Raw genomic sequence first — 23,945 nt, 5'->3', positions numbered from 1 at the left:
AGGAGGCATGTAGGAAAATGTTCGGAGAACGCTTGGATTCGGAAGAGGGTCAGAAAGCAGTATTCAGGATTGCAAAGCAGATAGCGAAAGAGAGGTGTGATGTGATGGGGGTGAGTTGCTTGAAGGATGAAGTGGGACAAATCGTTGTCGACCCAGATGGAATTAAAGGAAGATGGAAAAGATATATGGAAATGCTGTTGAATACAGAGAATGAATGGGATGGCAACATAGAGAGTAACCCTGTTTTAGGACCGGCAGAGAAGATAACTGAGAAGGAAGTTGAGGAAGCGATAAAAGCAATGAAGGGTAGAAAAGCGGGAGGACCGACGGGAGTTGTGGGAGATATGTTGAAGGCAGCAGGAAGTTGGGGTGTGAAGAGAATGACAGAGATCTGTAATCTGGTGGTGAAAGAAGGCCGCATTCCAGTGGATTGGGAACTGAGTACCCTCGTCCCTCTATACAAGGGGAAAGGCGACCCTCTGGAGTGTGGCTCGTATCGAGCGATAAAGTTATTGGAGCATGGAATGAAGGTATTGGAAAGGGTGTTGGAGAGGAGGATAAGGAAGAAAGTGAAGATCGACGAAATGCAGTTTGGATTCATGCCAGGAAGAGGAACGACAGACGCACTTTTCATTGTGAGGCAGTTGCAGGAGAAGTACATGGAGAAGAGGAAGAAGTTGTTTCTTGGGTTTGTTGATCTGGAGAAAGCATTCGATAGGGTTCCACGCAAAGTATTGACATGGGCATTGAGGAAGTTAGGAGTGGAGGAATGGTTGATCAGAGTAGTGATGGCAATGTACAAAAGAGCGCGCACAGCTGTAAGGACGAAGGACGGGAACAGTGGTGAGTTTGAGGTGAAGGTGGGAGTGCATCAGGGGTCGGTACTAAGTCCACTACTATTTGTAGCTGTGATGGAGGTGCTAGCTCAGAACGTAAAGGAGGGTTTACCGTGGGAGTTGTTGTATGCAGATGATCTGGTGTTGATTGCGGAAAGTATGGATGGACTGAAGGAAAAGATGAACAAGTGGAAGGAATGTTTGGAGACAAAAGGTCTGAAGGTGAATATCGGAAAGACGAAGGTGATGGCAAGTGGTAAAGCATGTGGTGAGGTGGAAAGAACTGAGAAGTGGCCCTGTGCTGTGTGTAGGAAGGGTGTCGGAGTGAACTCCATTCAATGTACAATGTGCGCTGAGTGGGTTCATCAAAAATGTAGTGGTCTGAGAGGGTCATTAACCAGTGCGGCAGCTACATTCAAATGTAAGGTGTGCACAGAGGGAGCTGCAGATGGAGGAAATGTTGAGTTGGATCTTGGAGACGGCGTGAAGCTGGAAGGTGTGAAAACATTTTGCTACCTCGGAGACATGCTGAATGGAGAAGGTGGATCAGACTCGGCAACGGTTGCTCGAGTGAGATGTGCATGGAAGAAGTTTCGGGAACTGGGTGGCGTGCTGATGATGAGGGAAGTGTCGTTGAAGCTGAAGGGAAAGGTGTATGCTGCATGTGTGAGAAGTGTTATGATTTATGGGAGCGAGACATGGGTAATGAACGTAGAGCAGCAACGAAGGTTGGAAAGGGTGGAAATGCGAATGGTTCGGTGGATGTGTGGAGTATCGTTGAGAGAGAGGAAGACAAATGATGAATTGCGAAAGATGATGGGAATAGAGCCTGTGATCGATGCTGTGAAGAGGAACAGGTTGAGATGGTTTGGTCATGTGTTGAGGAAGGATGAAAGTGACTGGTTGAGAAGAGTGATGGAAATGAATGTAGAAGGAAGCAGAGGACGGGGAAGACCGAAAAAGACTTGGCTAAAGATGGTGGAAGAAGAAATGCGGGCAAGGGGGTTAACAAGGAGAGATGCAGAAAATAGGGCAAAATGGAGAAGATTGTCATGGGGACCGCAAGGCTAACCCCCGCTCTAGCAGGGAAAATGGCCTTTAAAATGCATGTTGTGTGTTTGTATCAACCAACTTTGAAGCAAAAAAGCAAAATTCCAACAATTGGCGATGATCCTGGAAAGTATGAAAATTTTGTCAGAGGGCCCATTCGTCAGAGCAAAAATAAATGAATGAATTCTTTTAAAATAAATGAATAAAAAATAAATGAATTAAAAATGCCAATGATTTGAATTAATTTTTTTTGATGAATATAATTTTCCACTAGTTCGGGATAAAATATCAGGACACATGAGAGACTGCGAGAAAAGAGGAAAGAATTGAGCTTAGTTATTCTGTAGTTGAAAGATGTTTAAAGAATGTTAAATATGGTAAGGTTGCTGGGCCAGGTGGCCTGTCTGGATATATTTTCAAAGAATGTTATCGGGAATTGCCTCTAGTTTTTCATTCACTGTTTCAGTGGACACTAGACTCTCAAGTAGTTCCAGAGTTTTAGGAGTCTGTTGTCATTGTACCTGTACCAAAAATACCCAAACCAGTTAATTTCAATGATTAATTATAGATCAGTAGCATTAACTGCTGTACCCAATAAATGTTTGGAAAGGATTGTGAGAAACTTTCTTGTGGAGCAAACAAAGATCAAACAAAGGGCATACAAGAAATATGTCATGCATAGCACGATACTTGTGAAATCCCTAAAATAAGTTGTTGGCCTATGATGACCTCAAAAATACTTGGTGGTTGAATTTAGTGACCAGATATGCAAATGCTCTTCAAATTTCAAGTTAATTGGATGAAAATTGAGGACTTTAGCAATTTGGCCTGTCTTTACCTTTTGGCCTATGTTGACCTTTTGGCATATCAACATATGCCAAAAATTAACATATGCCAACATATGCCATTACATATGCCATTATATGCATATGCATTATGCATATGCCATATGCCAACATATGCCATTATCAACATATGCCAACTGAGAACCTTTTGGCATATGTCGACCTCAAAAATAGTTTGGTGGTTGAATTCAGTGACCAGATATGCAAATCCTCTTAAAATTTCAAGTAAATCAGATGAAAATTGAGGATTTTAGAAATTTGGCCTATGTTCACCTTTTGGCCTATGTTGACCTAAATTATAATGATCATCTGGGGAAGGGTATAAAACAATTTCTAGAGTGTTGAAAGTTCCCAACAGCACAGTGAGCTCCATCATTAGGAAATGGAAAGAAAATGGAAGTACCCAGACTCTTCCTGCCATCCGATCCAGCTGGCCATCTGATCAAACTGAGCAACCGGGTAAGAAGGGCCTTGGTCAGGGAGGTGACCAATAACCCAATGACCACTGACAGAACTTCAGAATTCCTCGGCTGAGATGGGAGAACCTGCTGGAAGGACAAGTCTCTGGAACACTTCACAAATCTAGGCCTTATGGAAAGTGGCCAGACGGAAGCCACTCCTGAGATAAAGGCACATGACAGCACACCTGGAGTTTGCAAAAAGGCACGTGAAAGACTGAGCATGAGGCAAAATATTATGTGGTCTGATGAGACGAAAATTGATCTCTTTGGTCTGAATGCAAAGCACTACGTCTGGTGGATCTGGTTCTCTCTCTTTTATTTCTTCAAAAACTCTCAGACTATTCTCTCTTTCTTCACTTTTCTATCAATGCAGCTTTTTATTGAAGGCCTGGCCTCGTTGAGGACTATATAGTCCGTGAATGGATCCTTCAACATAAAAAAGATAGGCAATTTCAGACTACCATTGACGACGTAAATCACCTTCTACATTCTTGTTTAGTCTTTCATCGGCAGGAAGAACTCAACTTTAACGTGTTAAAATCAGTAGATTTAGAAACTATTTTTTGCATTGTGCTGTGAGGAAATTAGACTCCTTTCCTAGATGAGTTTAATGAAGGTGTTGCTGTTGGAGATCCACTGTGTTTGAATCATTAATTTGAAATTTTCAATGAATATATATAGATATATATACTCGTATATTGTTACGTTTGTGGGGGTAGGTGAAAGAATCCCTTAGTGAAGGTAGGGCTGCATAATTATAGCATGGACCATGGACGCGTAGGAGAATCTCGATGTATTGGTGTATACAGGGAAACTGCAGCTTAAGATTGTTTATGTGTCTTCACACGAGGGGTGAAGCCGTGTTAACTAGTTAGGGGTGAAGCCGTGTTAACTAGATAGGGATTAAAGTTAGTTTTCCCCAGTACAGGATATTCCCTCTGTGATCTTTCCCTTACGTTTTACATTTACAAGCAGGCCGACCATGCAAAACCTCCATTAAACCAACACAAACGCTGACAGGACCCGAATATTGCCGATCGGCAAGTAAGCCTCGCCAAACCAACCTAATAAGGAAAAAGGCCATGCCCCCCCCCCCCCCCCCCCAGAGTGGCACGAAGGGTGTGGAAGAGAAGGCCATGAAGCCATTCCCCGAAGTTCATGATTGGTCGAGAAGACCATGGGGTGATTTGAAGAGCGCGTCTCTGTGTCTCTCTCTGTATGGGTTTTTGGACGAGGAAGGCAGCGCCATTGTGTGGTCCTGGAGCTTGGAATTTGCGGCGCACTTTTGGAGAGAGTGAGGAGCTCTTGGCTGTGTGGGCAGCATTGTGAGGGAGGTTTTGGCTGTGGTGTTCTTCGGAGATGGAGGAGGCTGTGAGCGAGGCGAAGGAGGTGGTCCTGTCTGCTTGCCTCATGCCGGTGGCTACTTCGGGTGCAGTGTGGTCGCCATCTTGTGCCAGGTTCCCGCAGGAGGGACATCGAGCTCTGGGCCTCGTCCACAGCTGTAAACTTCGCAGAAGAACTTGTGAGGCCAGAGCTAAGTGACATATATTATAGCTAAGTGACATGCACTATTAAAAGAAACTTTTATTATATTTTTTCTGTCCCCTTGTCTGTCTTTGAATCTGTGTGTGAGGTACCTCAGTTGGAATTTTAGTTTCTTACTTCAACTGTTATTTCGATATTCACCTCTTTGATTTATTCTCATCTATCTATAATTCCAGTAATCTCTGTGTGTGTGTCTGTGTGTGTGTCTGTATGCGACCGCTGTTTCTCGACAACTACCGGTCCGATATACTTGAAACTTGCCAGGTATATTGCTGGGGACCCGAGGATGTGCCTTTTCAAGGTTTTAAATTAATCGGAGAAGTAGTTACCGAGCTATGGCGATTTCTTTACCAAACTCCGCAAGCCGTTCGCTTTGGACCAAACCATTGCATGTAAATAGAGGGGGGGGATTGTCACCGTACTCGCAAGCCGTTCGCTTTGGACCAAACCATTCCATGTAAATAGAGGGGGGGGATTGTCACCGTACTCGCAAGCCGTTCGCTTTGGACCAAACCATTTCATGTAAATAGAGGGGGGGGATTGTCACCGTACTCGCAAGCCGTCCGCTTTGGCTTTGCGAATGGACCAAACCATTTCATGTAAATAGAGGGGGGGGGATATAATTTTAGATATATATATAGTACGGGCATGCCCTAGTTAAATTAATTATTGTTGCATTTCATTTATCGTGTTTGTTTATTCGTTGTGGATTCGGGAATAAACCCGTGTGCTCCGTCCGTGTGTGTGTGTGTGTGTGTGCGTGTGTGCGTGTGTGTGTGTGTGTGTGTGTGTGTGTGTGTGTGTGTGTGTGTGTGTGTGTGTGTGTGTGTGTGTGTGTGTGTGTAATGTTGTTTTATCATGTATGTTTTTTTATGTTACGTTTATATGATTTTACGTGGCAATTGTTTTGTAAAGGATTCCTTAAATAGTTCACAGAAGTGCAGGTGAGTGCTTTAATTGAAGGTATTCAATTGCCACATGGATTCAATTTATTGCTCATTGTTTATTTATTTATTGCACAAAATGACTGAGAAGATGAATTTCGTGTTTTTACATGATTAATAAAATTAGTCTAAAGTCTATACTCTAAAGTCTAAAATATTGGTCATGAAAAATATAACGTCCTGTGCAATATTTGCAAAGGCTTTAATTAAACATCCACTGTTTCTGTCAAAATTATGATGCCAATACAATGTAAGGAAATGTTCTTAAGGAGCCATCTCCATCTATACCAATAAAACCCCAACTTTCAGGCTGTACCAGACTTTAAATGCTTACGATACCTTGACACCACATAACGTAAATAAAGCATAAGTTGACAGCTGTAATATGATGTATCACATGGTCCAAAGCACGACACCAGAGATAGTTTATTAAATTGGATGTTTCATGTACACCCAGGGCATCAAAGTAGCCAAGGACTTAGTCTAAGATGTATAACACAGAAAACTGAGAAACAGCCAAACTGAATCATTTCTCATGAAACTGTCTTCGAGCTCTTTTGTCAGCTCACAATGAATAATTTCATTTTGGTGCAAATTTCAAGTCTATAGGGGCTGCTAGTTTTGATGCAGGAGAACATGCTGTTATATAGCACAAAATGAACACACAAAATAGATTTAAAAGAAGTTGTATTTTATGCTGTTTATTTTAACTGTTGGAATGTTGAAAATTGAAATGTTTTGAAAGAATCATATGAGTGCCTCTTAAATTCATTTGATATTATTACCCAGTTTTCCTTTTGTGCACACCTATTTTTCTTACACAAAGTCGAGGCTTGTGGAGGAGCTGGAAAATAGAAATAAACCAAGACAAAGAACAAAAACTATAAGGGCTCTCAGTAGAGCGCATAACTCCGCTACAGCCTGATTAGTTTACATTTTGTATCACATTGATAGACTGGATCTGGATCCGGAACTGAACCAACATTTAATCAAACAGCTCTTGTCACGTAACCAACTCATCCACCAAGTTTTCTCTTAAATCGTCCACAACTTTTTTGAGATATCATCTACTATATAAGAGAGCCTTTGGAGAGGTTGGTCTGTCTGTGTGTGTGTGTCGCCATTTTTCTCAGATGGCTGAACGGAGCTTCATCAAACTTTAAGAGGTTCATCATTGAGTGCCTGGGAGCGTTTTAGGCAAAACAAACAAACAATTTTTTTTTTTAATTCGTTTTTTTGGATCTTTTAAAAATCGCTCTATAGTGCCTGAGCCTTTTTGATCAATGACAGTTATAATTATATACAAGTACACATTCGCATAAATAAATACAAAACAACTACCACACATTTGAACACAGATAAATTAATCAAACACTTCCAGAAGCAGTCGAAGTTGGTGGTATGGCTTCTCCTTCTTCCTGATGTCATCATACTTAACTCAGAAACGTGATAAACTGCACATTCACCAGCATATATTCAATGAAAAGGTAAAATGATTGTTACGGATTCGTCACTTCCGTTGTGGTGGTTTTCATCCACTGTAAACATTTTTGATTCCATGTACTATTAGTGTTTTCAAACGGTTTATTGTTTATGAACTGTTTTCAAAAGGTGAAAAAGTTAGAGTTAAAAGAAACCGGAAACCAGATCGGGAACCGGACGACGAAGAGGAAGAAGAGAAAAGAAGGCGGAGAGAGTGGAGTCAGACAAGAAGCATAGTTGCTTTGCAGTCTGGAGCGAACGTTGGCGAGCAAGAGTCAGGAGTGAACTTTGGGTTTCCCAGGAAAGAGATTCCTGCGACAGAGTTGTTATCGCTGTGACAGATCAACCTGCGTGTCAGGTTTTGCGGTCGATTCCGAAGAGAATCGTTGGACTGCCGTTACGTCTCTAGTACGGGCCGTCGGCCATTTTGACTCGTGCGCTTTGCGCGTCAAGCAAGGTTTCTTTGCTTCGCTTCAACCTTTGCGCGTTGCGCAAGGTTTTTCTTTGCTTGACTTCAGCCATTTTCACCGCATTCAGACATATCTGTTGTGTGTGTGTGTGCAACGCGGATTTTGAAGGTAAATCTGAGGTTCGCCGACTGTGAGCCTTGGAACGTCCATGCCAGAGGGTGTGATTTCCCAGTCGCCTGGAGGGAGCCTTTGGATTTCCCAGTCGCCTGGAGGGCGGCTTTGCTCAGCTTTGGCAGCAGGACTGTAACTGCCAACCCAACGGGATTCTGGTCTCGATTGGACATTGATCTGACGATCGCTGGAGCGAATCAACTTTGGCTTGAAGCCGGGAATAGTGACATTGGGAATGTTCTTCTTTCCGCTCACTTGGAGCACAGTGAGTTCTATATTGCGAAACTGATGGTACCATCATAGGATATATATTGATTGTACTTTTGATTAATATTATTGATGTACTGTTATTCTTGTGTGATCTTAATACAATATTTGTTTGTTGGTAACAATTGGTGTGGCTTCACCATTGATCTTTGACATACAGAATAACACATTTTTCTGCCGTGACTCCTCTCGGGGCTCGGAGGTAAACCGTGACCAGGGGGTTTGGGGAGGGGCACGTAACAGAAATTGGGGGCTCGTCCTTGCTGACAAAAATTTCGTCCGGGATTAAATTCCCTAACATTCGTCTGGGATAGAATTCCCTAACATTCCCAAAATTCCCAAATTTGGAATTTTTCTAACATTCCCAAATTTTTCAAAAAATTGGAAAACATTTTGTGTGAAGGTTAACAGGTGTTAACTGATAGTCACCATGGTGTGTGATGCAGAAAGGTTTGCGGCGTCCCCTAATGAGGCACAGTTCCAAGCGTTAAAAAGATCGGAACTCTCGATATTGGCCAAACATTGTAACTTGGAGGTCCGAGCTCATATGAAGAAAGCAGAGATGCAGACATTGGTGGTAGAATCTCTGGTGGGACAGGGGACATGGACAGAGGTAGCCTTGGATTGGTTACCCGAGGAAAAAGAAAATGTGGAGCTCCGGAAAATGGAGATGCAACTGCAGAGCCAGGAAAGGTTAAAAGAGTTGGAATGGAAAGCCGAGGAGAGAAGAGCAGAGGAAAGGAGAGCTGAAAGAGAACTCGAGGAAAGAAGAGTAGTACAGGAACGAGAACTCGAGGAGAGAGGAACAGAGGAAAGGAGAACTGAAAGGGAACTCTAAGAAAGAAGAGCAAAGGAAAGAGCAGAGGAAAGGAGAGCCGAAAGGGAGTTAAAGGAACGTGACATGGAGTATCAGAAGGAAGTTAAACTCAAGGAGCTGGAATTAATGGGAGAACGGAGAGAAGTAGTATCCATGCCGGCTAGTTCGACAACTAGTCAGAACACTTGGGATGTTGGCAGGCATGTGAGGCTGGTTCCACCCTTCAATGAAAAGGAGGTAGCCAAGTTTTTTTTACACTTTGAGAAAGTGGCTCAAATGCTAAAATGGCCTGTGGGGTCCTGGACTATGTTAGTGCAAAGTGTTCTGGTGGGTAAAGCTCAAGATATCTATTCGGCTTTACCGATTGACCAATGTGCAGATTATGAGATAGTGAAGAAAACCATTCTCAAAGCCTATGAATTGGTCCCTGAAGCTTACCGGCAAAAATTCAGGAATGCCAGGAAGAGGGAGAGTGAGACCCATGCGGAGTTTGCCAGAATGAAGGAAGCCATGTTTGATCGGTGGTGTGATTCGAAGGGGATTGGGAAAGACTTCAAACTGTTGCGACAATTGATCTTGGTGGAGAAATTCAAACAGTGTGTCCATGTGGACATTAAAGTACATCTGGATGAAAATAAGACACCAGAGTTGTATGAGGCAGCAACCGTGGCAGATGACTATGCCTTGACACACAGGATGGGGTTCCACAAACCTAACTTCCCGCCTAGCGTTAGCCAGGGGAGTTATGGTAAATCAGGGGCGGAGAATAAAGATTCATGGAGGCAGCCTAGAGATGACTATGGGGACAAATCTGATACAGCGACTTTTAGGGATCAGAAGACTACAGTTCCAAGACAGACTTATCTTCCGGGGGGCTCGAGGCAGAGCACGAGTTTTTCCTCCGGGCCTACTTGCGCTTTTTGCAAGAAACCTGGGCATTTGATGTCCCAATGTTATGCCCTGAAAAGGAAAAATCAGGAACGGAGTCAGACTAGTACAACTCCGAATGCATTGGCCAATGCGAGAAATCGTCCTTGGAGGACAGTGCCTTGTGAAGGTTCCCATGCCAAAGTTACGGCATCACAGAACGACCTTGTTCAAGAGGGTTACAAACCTTTTATTTCAGAGGGGATTTGTGTCACTGGATGGAGACTTGACTAACCAGAGACCTGTTAGGGTATTGAGGGACACAGGAGCACATCAATCTTTGATGCTTGAGGGCATTTTGCCATTGTCAGAGAAGACGGCAACTGGTGTTAGTGTTCTTTTACAGGGGGTTGGTGGCTATGTTAAAGCTCCACTTCATGTCATCCATTTGAAGTCTGATTTGGTGTCAGGACCGGTCACCGTAGGTTTACAAGCCACTCTTCCTGTAGAGGGAATCTCTTTTGTTATCGGGAATGATTTGGCCGGTGGTCGAGTTTCTGGTAATCCGATGTTTGTTGAAAAGCCTAGTACAGAAAATAACACCGCAAAGTTAGAACAGAAGATTCCGGGTATCTTTCCATCCTGTGCCGCGACTCGTGCTATGGGTAGGAAGCGCTCTGAAGAGAAGGAGAAGGTACTGACGTCACGCTTTGCACAGGCACATCTTGTCAAGTACCCTGAAACTAAGTGTCAGCGCACACAAGTCATGGATGGAGGCAATGTTGGCAAGCTCTTTGTAGGTGGACTGAACTTTGACACAAGTGAAGATGTTCTGGACTCTGTCTTTGGCAAATATGGACCACTCTTGGAAGTGCTGCTGATAAAAGACAGGGAGACGCAAAAGTCGAGAGGGTTTGGCTTTGTCACGTTTGAAAACACAAAGGACGCCAAAGATGCAGAAAAGGATTTGAATGGTAAGGATTTGGATGGTCGGACCATAACAGTAGAGAAGGCAGGCCATGGGCGTCGAGGGGGCTACAGAGGAGGAAAACGTGGAGGTAGTTTCAGGGGTGGCTATGGTGGCTATGGGGTGGGAGTAGTAGTTTTGGTGGTGGCCGCAGTCGAGATTACTATGGAGGCTCCCAGAGTTACGGCAGCTCCCGAAGGGATGATTATCAGGGTAGTGGCCGAGAAGGAGACCGCTATTCACGTGACTACAGCGACAAGCGCTCCAACCGTGATTATTATGAAAGTTAGGAAGAGTTTGAAGCATTGAATGCTGCGGAGTAACCGAGTCAAGATTTCTACCTGGATTAACCTGTGAACTCAACATTCTTAAATGCGTCCACACAGCGAATACTTCCAGGCCTCACCAACTACCATGAAACATGGCTCCCAGCTCAGCCTCCTTCAAAAAGTGCTATAGATTTGCTTTGCTTTGGATTTTTGATCACAACCCCTTAACCTTCATTCAAAAAATGAAAAATAAAACCAGAGGTTGATGAGATGGAGTTTGACTTTGCAGGAGTTCAACTTGGAAATTGAGCATGTACAGGGCAGGGACAATGTCGTTGCCGATGCTTTGTCCAGAGTGAACTAACTTTGGAAATTTCTGTAGGTTGTTTGGAAGTGTTGTTGCTTTATTTTGGGAAATATTAATTATCGTTGCTCACGGGAATTGATAATTTGGGTGTGAGTTTTACTGTTATTTGTTAAAAGAGTTTTTGCCTGCAAAGAAAGTTTTCACTATGTTCCAACTTTCTTTCTTGAGGGGGGGAAGTGTTACGGATTCGTCACTTCCGTTGTGGTGGTTTTCATCCACTGTAAACATTTTTGATTCCATGTACTATTATTGTTTTCAAAAGGTTTATTGTTTATGAACTGTTTTCAAAAGGTGAAAAAGTTAGAGTTAAAAGAAACCGGAAACCGGATCGGGAACCGGAGGACGACGAAGAGGAAGAGGAGGAGAGAGAAGGCGGAGCGAGTGAGTTTGACAAGAAAGCCGAGCTGCTTTGAGTTCTGGAGCGAACGTTGGCGAGCAAGAGTCACGAGTGAACTTTGGGTTTCCCAGGAAAGGGATTCCTGCGACAGAGTTGTTATCGCTGTGACAGATCAACCTGCGTAACAGGTTTTGCGGTGGATTCTGAAGAGAATCATCGTCATCATCGTCGGGCCGTCACGCCTCGAGAACGGGCGGTCGGCCATTTTGACTCACGCGCTTTGCGCATCGCGCAAGGTCTTTGCTTCGCTTCAGCCGTTTTCACCGCATTCAGACGTATCTGGTGTGTGTGTGTGCAACGTGGCTTTTGAAGGTTAATTTGCGGTTCGCCGATTTGGAGCCGTGAAAGGTCCATACCGGAGGGTGTGATTTCCCAGTCGCCTGGAGGGCGCCTTTGGATTTCCCAGTCGCCTGGAGGGCGCCTTTGCGCAGCTTTGGCAGCAGGACTGTAACTGCCAACCCAATGGGATTCTGGTCTCGATACGACATCGTACGGACGATCGCTGGAGCAGATCGACTTTGGCTTGATGCCGGAATACGACTTTGGCTTGATGCCGTAATACGACTTTGGTTTGAAGCCGGGAAAGAGACATTGGGAATATTCTTGTTTCACTCACTTGGAGCACAGTGAGTTATATATTACGAAACTGATGGTACCATCATAGGATATATATTGATTGTACTTTTGATTACTATTATTATTGTTCTGTTATTCTTGTGTGATCTTAATACAATATTTGTTTGTTGGTAACAATTGGTGTGGCTTCACCATTGATCTTTGAAATACAGAATAACACATTTTTCTGCCGTGACTCCTCTCGGGGCTCGGAGGTACACCGTGACCGGGGGTTGGGGAGGAGTACGTAACACTTGCAATTTATAAAACTTGAAATATTCCTTCCCTCTCCATACTCCCCTCAACAGTACCCCTCAATTCCCCAAGGCCCAAATGTTAATACTTTTAAATACCTGCGCCGCCTATGGTGGACGGAGGTTGTTTTCACCCCCGTTTGGCTGTGTGGAAGCACGATAACTCAAAAAGTTATGGACGGATTCGGATGAAACCTGCTGAACAGGTTGGGTGTGACGAGTAAGAATTGATTCGATTTTGGTTCACGCCTGGATCCAGATCAGTGGGATCCAAAATGTAAACTGTTCAACCTGGCAAAGTATGCGGTTTTTTGAAGATGGCGCCCGTACCACGTGACCTATGACGTCGTATAATTATCATTTAAAATTCCTACAGGAGGAGGCACTATTATGGTGAAACTTTTGTGTCAATCGGACCAGTAAAAATTGCAGAGAAAACGAATTTAAAGGGAGTGAATAAATCTGCAAAATGCCGGCGGAAGGGACTCACATACTCGTACATACATACACTTGACGGATGGACATACATGGCTTTCCAGTTCCAGATGGCTTTGCCGTACGGGCTACGTCATAAAAAGAGGAAAAGGTTATGTTTTCACCAGTCTGTGAGCAGGATATCTCAAAAAGTTGCGAACGGATTTGGATCAAAATTGGTGGACTGAATGGCTGTGACAAGGAAGAATTGATTAGATTTTGGTTCACATCCGGATCCGGATTTAGCCTGGTGTTGGCTTAGCGGTTAGGGTGCTGGCTTGGGATCCTAGGATCCTGGGTTTGAATCCCGGCGATCGCTGAATTAACACCAGGGGGGTTGACTCAGCCTGTCATCCTTCCGAGGTCGGCAAATTGAGTAACAGCTTGCTGGGATGAATGATCACGGTGTGTACCCCGATTTAGAATCGGTACACCATATCCCTGCGCATCGTAAGAGCGTGACCAAGGGTTGGCGTCAGGAAGGGCATCCGGCCATAAAAACATTGCCTCAAACAGGGAACCATGATTGTCATGGGGCCCGCAAGGCTAACCCCCGCTCTAGCGGGGGAAATGGCCTTAAAACGATCATTCATATTCATTCATTCATTCATTCATCCGGATCCAGATCCGACCTATCAGTGGGATACCAAATATAATCTAGCCTGGGTTTGAATCTTCACCCAGGTACAAACTATCATTCTGGTGTTTAGCATTCAAGGCGAGGGATAAGTCGGTGGGTCGACAGGTCCCTCGAATGGACGTTAAACTGGGCGTCCTATCTGCCGGCATTAGTTGGTGGATGTAAAAGCTTCCACGGTGTCCTTTGAGAAGAGTAGGAAAGTTACCGCCGAAACCTTGAGCATATTACAAAGCCCTGCTGGAACCTACAGGGGCACTGCATCAGTGGGAAAGCCCACATCTCAGTAATGTAACCAGCGAGCTGAATTGAGAATTAAATCCCAGTCCAATATGCATTCACGAACAACAAATACAACGACGACGACAACAACAACAACCTGATTCCATCTTTACTCCTTAACTCCTGTGCTGATTGTATAATGCTATTACTCCAACAAAAACATGCTCATCTTTTGTACAAATCACGTGTCAATGTTAATCTTCAGGCGGCTGTGACATCACATGGTACATTATATTAAAATGACAGCAGCTAAATGCATCCTTCACCTTGAAGGTGAAACCTTGGCCTGAATCACTTTAGAGGGAATTGAGTCAAATGGAGAAGCAAAAGGGTTTGCAAACTTTTATACCCTACGAAGTTATATTATTGTGGCAAGTTAATTCAACAGTGATTTGCTCTGAGCCCCAATGGTGTCAACATTTTGATGCATGTGGCATCAATGAATGATCTCTCAACAATGTTATTAGTCCCCTACCAGTGTACACCGGAGGGGACTATAGGTTTGCACGCCGTCCCTCCGTCTGTCAGTCTGTCAGTCCGTCCGTCCGTCAGTCTGTCCGTCAGTCAGTCCGTCACGCAAAGAACAGTTTTCCGGACTTTTTTTTCTAAACTCTGAATGCTAATGATTTCAAACTTGGCACATGGTTTTCTCATGATAAGTTACAGATCAAGTTCGAACTTCACGACGCTTCGATCATTTTTGACAAAGTTATGGCACTTTGAACTTTGGGAATTCTGATAATTCTGATGATCCTTAACTCAGTGCCATTTTAAGTTTCAATTTCCTTTAAAAAAGATTTCCTCTGCAATAATTGGACCGATTGAGATAAAATTTTCACCGTAGGAGGGACTCTGTCTGTAGAATATTTTAATGGTAATTATGACGTCACAGGTCACGTGGTTCGGCCGCCATATTGTTTTTCGTGAAAACACAAAAACCCTTTTTTCTCTGCAACGGCTGAACAGATCGAGGCCAAACTTTGCAGGCAGAATCGCATACCCATGACGAACAAAAAAGTCACCGAGCATGACGTCATGCATCACATGGTTTCAGAGTTATGACGTTTTTAAGCATGAACCTTTAAAACCGAGCCCCTCCCTCATTTTTGATCCAATCGAGGGGAAACTTCACAGATCTGTTCAGCATGTCAGTCTACTAAAATGTCCTTTTGGAATTTGCGATAGGTCACGTGGTTTGGCAGATATCGTTAATTCAACGAAAATATTTTTTTAAATGGATATCTCTTGAATCGCTCGTACCTCAGACCGTGAGTTGGTAATTATATAATTCACACAGTGCAATACATGCAGGCTGCTCCAGGGAGCGACCTTGCGGACTTATCAACGAGGCCAGGCGTGACACACATGTGTCTCAGCATACCTCAGATCAAGTTTGAAAACCAGCATCAATCGTGCATAAATTTGCATATTCGATCATTTTTGACAAAGTTATGGCACTTTGAACTTTGGTAGGGGACATGTATTGCAGCGCAACACTCAGAATGCTTGTTTGTCCAAGTCTCCTTCTATTTGGTCCCTCAACAATGTGTTGGAGTGTCCCCCTCTTTCTAATGTTCCTTTTGTTCTGTTGTGTCCTGATCCGTTCTGTGGTCCAGCTCTTCCATGAGCCTTGACTTTATATACAAAAAATATACGTTTTTATGCTTGAACCTGAAGATTTGCATTTGCTATGTATTATGTTCAGCCTCTGTCTCCAAGTGCCAGTCATGTTGAAGGTTCACAGCTTATTTAGAATGCGCTGTGTGATTATCTGAAGATACCTATGGCCTCGATGGTCTCAAGAGTACATCAGTTTATTATGTGTGATGGATTGAGGAAATGGAAATGGAGAAAAGTAAGACAAATGGAATCCCGCTCCCTTTATCTTATGTTTTATGTGTCAGTATGTCTTTTTGTGATTAATGTTAGCTGTAACACAAGCCTCGATCTTGTATGCAAAAATATATATAAAGTGATGGGGCAAAAATGACATATAGCGGGATATCGCAAAAAGCTGTGGACTGATTTGGACGAAACTAGGGGGACAGGCTGGGTGTATGACAAGGAATAATTTATTTGATATTGGTGAAGATTGGGGTCCAGATCCAGACACAAAAATTCTTTAATTTCTCAAGTGATTCTTCACCATTGAGACAACAACAACAACAGGCATTTTAAGGCCATTTTCCCTGCTAGAGCGGGGGTTAGCCTTGTGGGCACCATGACAATCTTCTCCATTTTGCCCTATTTTCTGCATCTCCCCTTGTTAACCCCCTTGCCCACATTTCTTCTTCCACCATCTTTAGCCAAGTCTTTCTTGGTCTTCCCCGTCCTCTACTTCCTTCTACATTCATTTCCATCACTCTTCTCAACAAGTCACTTTCATCTTTCCTCACCACATGACCAAACCATCTCAACCTGTTTCTCTTCACAGCATCCATCACAGGCTCCATTCCCATCATCTTTCGCAATTCATCATTTGTCTTCCTCTCTCTCAACGATACTCCACACATCCACCGAACCATTCGCATTTCCACCCTTTCCAGCCTTCGTTGTTGCTCTACGTTCATTACCCATGTCTCGCTCCCATAAATCATAACACTTCTCACACATGCAACATACACCTTTCCCTTCAGCTTCAACGACACTCCCCTCCTCGTCAGCACGCCACTCAGTTCCCAAAACTTCTTCCATACTTCTTCCATGCACATCTCACTCTAGCAACCGTTGCCGAGTCTGATCCACCTTGTCCATTCAGCATGTCTCCTAGGTAGCACAATGTTTTCACACCTTCCAGCTTCACGCCGTCTCCAAGATCCAACTCAACATTTCCTCCATCTGCAGCTCCCTCTGTGCACACCTTACATTTGAATGTAGCTGCCACACTCATAACTCGTCTGGAATTTTTAATGAGCCTCTCAGCGCACATTGTACATTGAATGGAGTTCACTCCGACACCCTTCCTGCACACAGCACACAGCCACTTCCCAGTTCTTTCCACCTCACCACATGTTTTACCACTTGCCATCACCTTTGTCTTTCCGATATTCACCTTCAGACCTTTTGTCTCCATACATTCCTTCCACTTGTTCATCTTCTCCTTCAGTCCATCCATACTTTCCGCAATCAACACCAGTTCATCTGCATACAACAACTCCCACGGTAAACCCTCCTTTACATTCCGAGCCAGCACCTCCATCACAGCTACAAATAGTATTGGACTTAGTACCGACCCCTGATGCACCTTCACCTCAAACTCACCACTGTTCCCATCCTTCGTCCTCACAGCTGTGTGCGCTCTCTCGTATATTGCCATCACGACACTGATCAACCATTCCTCCACTCCTAACTTCCTCAATGCCCATGTCACTACTTTGTGTGGAACCCTATCGAATGCTTTCTCCAGATCAAGAAACCCAAGAAACAACTTCTTCCTCTTCATTTACTTCTCCTACAACTGCCTTACAATAAAAAGCACGTTTGTCGTTCCTCCTCCTGGCATAAATTCAAACTGCATTTCGTTGATCTTCACTTTCTTCCTTGTCCTCCTCTCCAACACCCTTTCCAATACCTTCATTCCATGCTCCAATAACTTTATTGCTCGATACGAGCCACAGTCCAGATGGTCACCTTTCCCCTTGTATAAAGGGACGAGGGTACTCAGTTCCCAATCCACTGGAATGCGGCCTTCTTTCACCACCAGATTGCAGATCTCTCTCATTCTCTTCACACCCCCAACTTCCCGCTGCCTTCAACATATCTCCCACAACTCCCGTCGGCCCTCCCGCTTTTCTACTCTTCATTGCTTTTATCGCTTTCTCAACTTCCTTCTCAGTTATCTTCTCTGCCGGTCCTAAAACTGGGTTGCTCTCGATGTTGCCGTCCCATTCTTTCTCTGCATTCAACAGCATTTCCATATATCTCTTTCATCTTCCTTTAATTCAATCTGGGTCCACAACGATTTGTCCCACTTCATCCTTCAAGCAACTCACCTCCATCACATCACACCTCTCTTTCGCTATCTGCTTTGCAATCCTGAATACCGCTCTCTGACCCTCTTCCGAATCCAAGCGTTCTCTGAACATTTTCCTACATGCCTCCTGCGCCTTTGCTACCTCTTTCTTTGCAGCCTTCCTGGCTGCCTTATAACTTTCATGCTCAGTCTGTCCTGCCCCCACACCCTTCGCCTTCTGCCACTCCTTGAACTTCTTCCTCTTCTCGTCAATCCTCTTTCCAACTTCATCATCTCACCACCATGTTTCCGAGTGCCTCGGTGGTCTTTTTGTCCATCCACATACCTCACCAACGGCTCCCAACAGACTAGCTTTCATTGACATCCAACCATATTCAAGCTCAACCACATCATCCTCGACCCTACTCAGCCTCTCTTTTAATGCCTCCCTTACTGTCACCTCTTTCAACCTCCACACCTTCATTCTCGGTTGGTACTTCACCCACTGAGCTCTCCTCGCACCTTTCACCCTTATGTCGCAGACAACCAAGTGGTGCTGTGAAACAGCCTCCACCCCCCGGGACCACCTTTGTGTCCCGTAGATGCCCCCTATCTCGCCTACGCACCATCAGGTAGTCAACGGTTGTCGTCGACCCACCTGACGTGTATGTAACAAGCTTATTATCCTCTTTCTGGAACTGAGCATAACAAATCAACAAACCAGCTCCATCAGCAAACTCCAAAATCCTTTCACCTTCTCCATTCCTCAAACCATATCCATAACCCCCATGAACTTCCTCAAAACCGTCTATACTCCTTCCCACATGTCCATTTAGGTCTCCTCCTACCACAACAACTTCCTCATCTTTCATGTTTTCCATCAGCTTCTCTATCGCACACCAGAACTTGTCTTTGTGTTCATCGCTCCGACCAACCTGCGGAGCATATCCCGAGATGACGTTCACCAAAAGCTTTCCAATCATCATTTCCACCATCATCAACCTATCACTCACTCTAGTCACACTCACCACACTGTCTACAAACTCCTCAGAAAACAGGACACCAACACCATGCACGCCTTCTGGGCACCCTTGCCACACAAACTTGTATTTCTGTCCCTGCCTACCCTTCACCATTCTCACAACACTTCCCTTCCATCTCATCTCCTGCACACAACATTCTCACAACACTTCCCTTCCATCTCATCTCCTGCACACAACATATGTCCACTCTTCTTCTGACCAATACTTCCACCACTTCTCCCTGATCTCCCTGTCATTGTCCTTACATTCCACGTCCCAAACCTCAGAAACCGATCTCCACGTGGGGCATCATATGTTTCGTCGTCATAAATGGAGTGATTTCCACCCTTGCTTCGATCGGGTCCCCTACCTTGAGTTTTGACGAGAGGGAGTGGGGTCACCCACGGGGTACTTCGGGCTGTACCCTGCACATTGAACCGTCGACTTCGCCATTGAGAGATAGGGCCAAAATGCTATCTATATAGCACGATATCTCAAAAAGTTATGGACGGATTTGGACAAAACTAGGTGGATGATTTGGTTAGGTGACATGAACAAGCGATTAGACTTTGCTTCAGGTCCAGATCCAGATCTGGCCTATCAGTGAGATCCATAAGGTAAACTGTTCAGCCTCTACTGCACTCTGCTGAGTACCGTTGTAGTTCTACCAGTGAGCAGAAACCAAAGTAGCGAATGACAACAGATTTTATCTTTTCAGTTCACCAGTATTCAGGTGAAACCACCTGAAATGAATCCTAATGTCCACAAAAAGCAGGCCCAGGGACATCATCGATTTAAAAAAACAAAATATAAATCATCAATGCTAAGGCAATCAATAAAAATGATTTACTATCACCACCACTACTACTATTACCAGCAAGCACTACCTCTTATGGCCCCAATTATTCCCACCTTCTTATAGGATCGGCAGGAAACGTTTTTAGTCCAAGTCTTTCACGAACCGGCTGGCCAGGCCTGACTAAAGGCGATTCGGGCAGAATTTTGTGATTCGTTCAGGGTGCCGGCAATAACTCGCCTACTCTTCGTGAAAGGCACCGTAAGATTTTTAACATCCACCGGCAAGCAGTGCTGGAGGGCGGGTTGTCCGGCTTAGCGGAGTTCAGGATGGACGGCGCGCACATTGAACGGTCGAGCCTGGTTTGAATCTCGACCCAACCATAAACTGTCGACCCGGTGTTTGACGTGCAAAGGCAAATGCGCACACCTGTCGTCAGCTCGTACCAGCCCATCGGCGATGAAACGGAAATACTGCAGATCATTTATCAATTCCTGGCACATCACCTTACTCTGAACACCTGCTTATTGATGCGTTATATACAATATCAATTTCTTCAGGCAGCAGAACAACATGGTTGCCAATCGGAGGCACAGACTTCACTCTGACGTTCATGTTGTATCAAGTAACACATAACGTGGCTACAAATTGTGTGTCAACACGAACACACATGTTTGGGAAATACCGACCCCAATGAATCCACAGACTTTGCAATAAAATGTAAACTGTTGTATTTGATTTAACCTGTTGTATTTGAACACTTCAATAATAATAGTTTTCATTTAATAATTTCTGATCATTCCATCTAATAACAGATCGACAAGGAAGGAATTATGAAGGATTATATTATGGCTCTACATATCTCATTCTTCCCGACAGTTGAAAACTTTGCCTCGTACTCTGCAGTATCTTACACCACTTTCCAAGGCACCTGAATTCCAAATTAACAGGAGCAAAATGGACTCGAGAGTTCATAGAACACTTTACCCCGTGCAGTCTTGCTTTGGGGTTTCCGGGCACTATCTATGTTAACTTTGTTCGTGAACTTTGAATAACTGGTGCGATTATAACCACACAAAGCGGATGGTAACCACACGAAGCAGATGGTAACCACACGAAGCCGATTGTAACCACACAAAGCGGATGGTAACCACATGAAGCGGATGGTACCCACACAAAGCGGATGGTAACCACACGAAGCCGATGGTAACCACACAAAGCGGATGGAAGCCACACAAAGCCGATGGTAACCACACAAAGCGGATGGTAACCACACAAAGTGGGTGGTAACCACACGAATCCGATGGTAACCACACAAAGCGGATGGAAGCCACATGAAGCGGGAGAGTCAAACGCTGCAGTCCAGAGCTGAACCTTCTGCAAAATTCTTCTCGGAGAAACTGACCATTTTGGAGCGACCTTTGAGAAGAAGAAGATCTTAGCGGTTAGGGTGCCGGCTTGGGATCCTAGGATCCTGGGTTCGTTGGCTTAGCGGTTAGGGTGCCGGCTTGGGATCCTATGATCCTGGGTTCGTTGGCTTAGCGGTTAGGGTGCCGGCTTGGGATCCTAGGATCCTGGGTTCGTTGGCTTAGCGGTTAGGGTGCCGGCTTGGGATCCTAGGATCCTGGGTTCGTTGGCTTAGCGGTTAGGGTGCCGGCTTGGGATCCTATGATCCTGGGTTCGTTGGCTTAGCGGTTAGGGTGCCGGCTTGGGATCCTATGATCCTGGGTTCGTTGGCTTAGTGGTTAGGGTGCCGGCTTGGGATCCTAGGATCCTGGGTTCGTTGGCTTAGCGGTTAGGGTGGCGGCTTGGGATCCTAGGTTCGTTGGCTTAGCGGTTAGGGTGCTGGCTTGGGATCCTAGGATCCTGGGTTCGTTGGCTTAGCGGTTAGGGTGCCGGCTTGGGATCCTAGGATCCTGGGTTCGTTGGCTTAGTGGTTAGGGTGCCGGCTTGGGATCCTATGATCCTGGGTTCGTTGGCTTAGCGGTTAGGGTGCCGGCTTGGGATCCTAGGATCCTGGGTTCGTTGGCTTAGCGGTTAGGGTGCCGGCTTGGGATCCTATGATCCTGGGTTCGTTGGCTTAGCGGTTAGGGTGCCGGCTTGGGATCCTAGGATCCTGGGTTCGTTGGCTTAGCGGTTAGGGTGCCGGCTTGGGATCCTAGGATCCTGGGTTCGCTGGCTTAGCGGTTAGGGTGCCGGCTTGGGATCCGAGGATCCTGGGTTCGTTGGCTTAGCGGTTAGGGTGCCGGCTTGGGATCCTAGGATCCTGGGTTCGTTGGCTTAGCGGTTAGGGTGCCGGCTTGGGATCCTAGGATCCTGGGTTCGTTGGCTTAGCGGTTAGGGTGCCAGCTTGGGATCCTAGGATCCTGGGTTCGTTGGCTTAGCGGTTAGGGTGCCGGCTTGGGATCCTATGATCCTGGGTTCGTTGGCTTAGCGGTTAGGGTGCCGGCTTGAGGATCCTATGATCCTGGGTTCGTTGGCTTAGCGGTTAGGGTGCCGGCTTGGGATCCTAGGATCCTGGGTTCGTTGGCTTAGCGGTTAGGGTGCCGACTTGGGATCCTAGGATCCTGGGTTCGTTGGCTTAGCGGTTAGGGTGCCGGCTTGGGATCCTAGGATCCTGGGTTCGTTGGCTTAGCGGTTAGGGTGCCGGCTTGGGATCCTAGGATCCTGGGTTCGTTGGCTTAGCGGTTAGGGTGCCGGCTTGGGATCCTATGATCCTGGGTTCGTTGGCTTAGCGGTTAGGGTGCCGGCTTGGGATCCTATGATCCTGGGTTCGTTGGCTTAGCGGTTAGGGTGCCGGCTTGGGATCCTATGATCCTGGGTTCGTTGGCTTAGCGGTTAGGGTGCCGGCTTGGGATCCTAGGATCCTGGGTTTGAATCCCGGTCGATCGCTGAATCAACGTCAGTGGGGTTCACTCAGCCGGTCATCCTTCCGAGGTCGGCAAATTTAGTACCAGTTCACTGGTAACTCCCTGTGTGTGGCAAGAGGCGACTAACAGGGCTGGCGGCAGGAAGGGCATCCAGCCATAAAACATTGCTTCAAAAAGGGGACCACGGTGCCCGGAAAAGTCCAACCCCCGCTCTGCGGGGAAAAATGGCCTCTAAAGGTGGTTCTTTGAGAAGAAGATGCACTTAAACAAACAGATATTTTGGACGAAGTTACTCCGTCGTTAAATCACTCGTTATTGCCATTTTCGGCTGAATCTCGCTGTTACTCCTTCCTCAAAGCACACGGCAAATTTCATTGGTCGAGACGGCGTACAATCTTTCCCAAGTAAACTGAAGGTTTTTGGAAGTGCAGACAAGGCGATTTGTGTTGTACATTGTTCAAATATATAATTCAGATGAAATAAAATTAAAGTTTTCAAGGCTATTATATAAAAAAGCATTGAATGTGAAGTTTACCGCCTCTTACACCACCTTATTTAACACGTTACATCAGTTATTTCTACCTGTTGGTTGTGTATTTTATGACGTCTCTAAATACAGTAAGTTTCCTCTTTGGAATGTTTTTTTATTTGAGTGACAGACAGACTGAAGCAATTGCTTTACTGTGAGTGTGCGTGCACACTCAGGACGACATTGCATACAATTCGCCAAATTCAGAGCCAACGTAGTGCTAAACTGCAGGCAGGTAGGTGTTCTGATTTGTATTATACAGTGTTTAAAATATTAAATGAAATTGATATTAAGTAGTTCCGCAATCATAAAAATACACTGAGAGACAGATGGAGTAAACCAATTCCTTAAGCCCTGCTTTGGGCTACACGTGCCGGAGTAGGAAACTTACACAGGACCTGGGATTGTCGGAAGGCAGCGATAACTCGCCTGCTCTTAGTTATCAACACTGATTAATAGTGAACGTCCAACAACTAATGTTGAGACCAGACACAGTCACATCCTTCTTAGGGAAAGTACTCTAAAGTGCAACACTCTGCCTATGGCCAACCAATCAGACAGTTGGGTCGGGAATCAAACCCAGGTTAGAGAGCTCAAATGTAGGTGCACTATGCACCACTCTACCTCTGCACCACTCTATCGGACCTCTTCCTTGAAGAAACCGACACAACCGTTACTGACTCATTGTGAATGCACATTTACCTTTCGATTGCTCCTCCACCTGTTCAGCGTCCTCGAGAGCAGCATCGTCATCAGCTATTGTAGTATCTAAAATGAATGAATTCGAAAAATAGGGTTGGGTAGGGGTATGGGTAGGGG

At 45.1% G+C, this 23,945-nt stretch overlaps 1 protein-coding gene across 3 annotated transcripts in view; it reads right to left on the bottom strand.

The window, feature by feature from the left end:
* Positions 1-23,945, bottom strand: part of LOC137418823 (zinc finger E-box-binding homeobox 1) — a 139,153-nt gene that overhangs the window by 111,944 nt on the left and 3,264 nt on the right. For all 3 annotated transcript variants that reach the window (XR_013620948.1, XM_068104958.2, XM_068104959.2), the window contains exon 3: positions 23,829-23,894. Coding sequence is in view for 2 of the 3 variants with exons in the window: in XM_068104958.2 (XP_067961059.1) it covers positions 23,829-23,894 (66 nt within the window). In the remaining variant the exon portion in view is untranslated. The remainder of the gene's footprint in view (positions 1-23,828; positions 23,895-23,945) is intronic.

The sequence above is a fragment of the Myxine glutinosa genome, chromosome 12 (genome assembly GCF_964187855.1).
Source record: "Myxine glutinosa chromosome 12, kmMyxGlut1.1, whole genome shotgun sequence".
NCBI classification, from domain to species: Eukaryota; Metazoa; Chordata; class Myxini; order Myxiniformes; family Myxinidae; genus Myxine; species Myxine glutinosa.
This window is presented reverse-complemented; position numbering and strand designations above follow the sequence as displayed.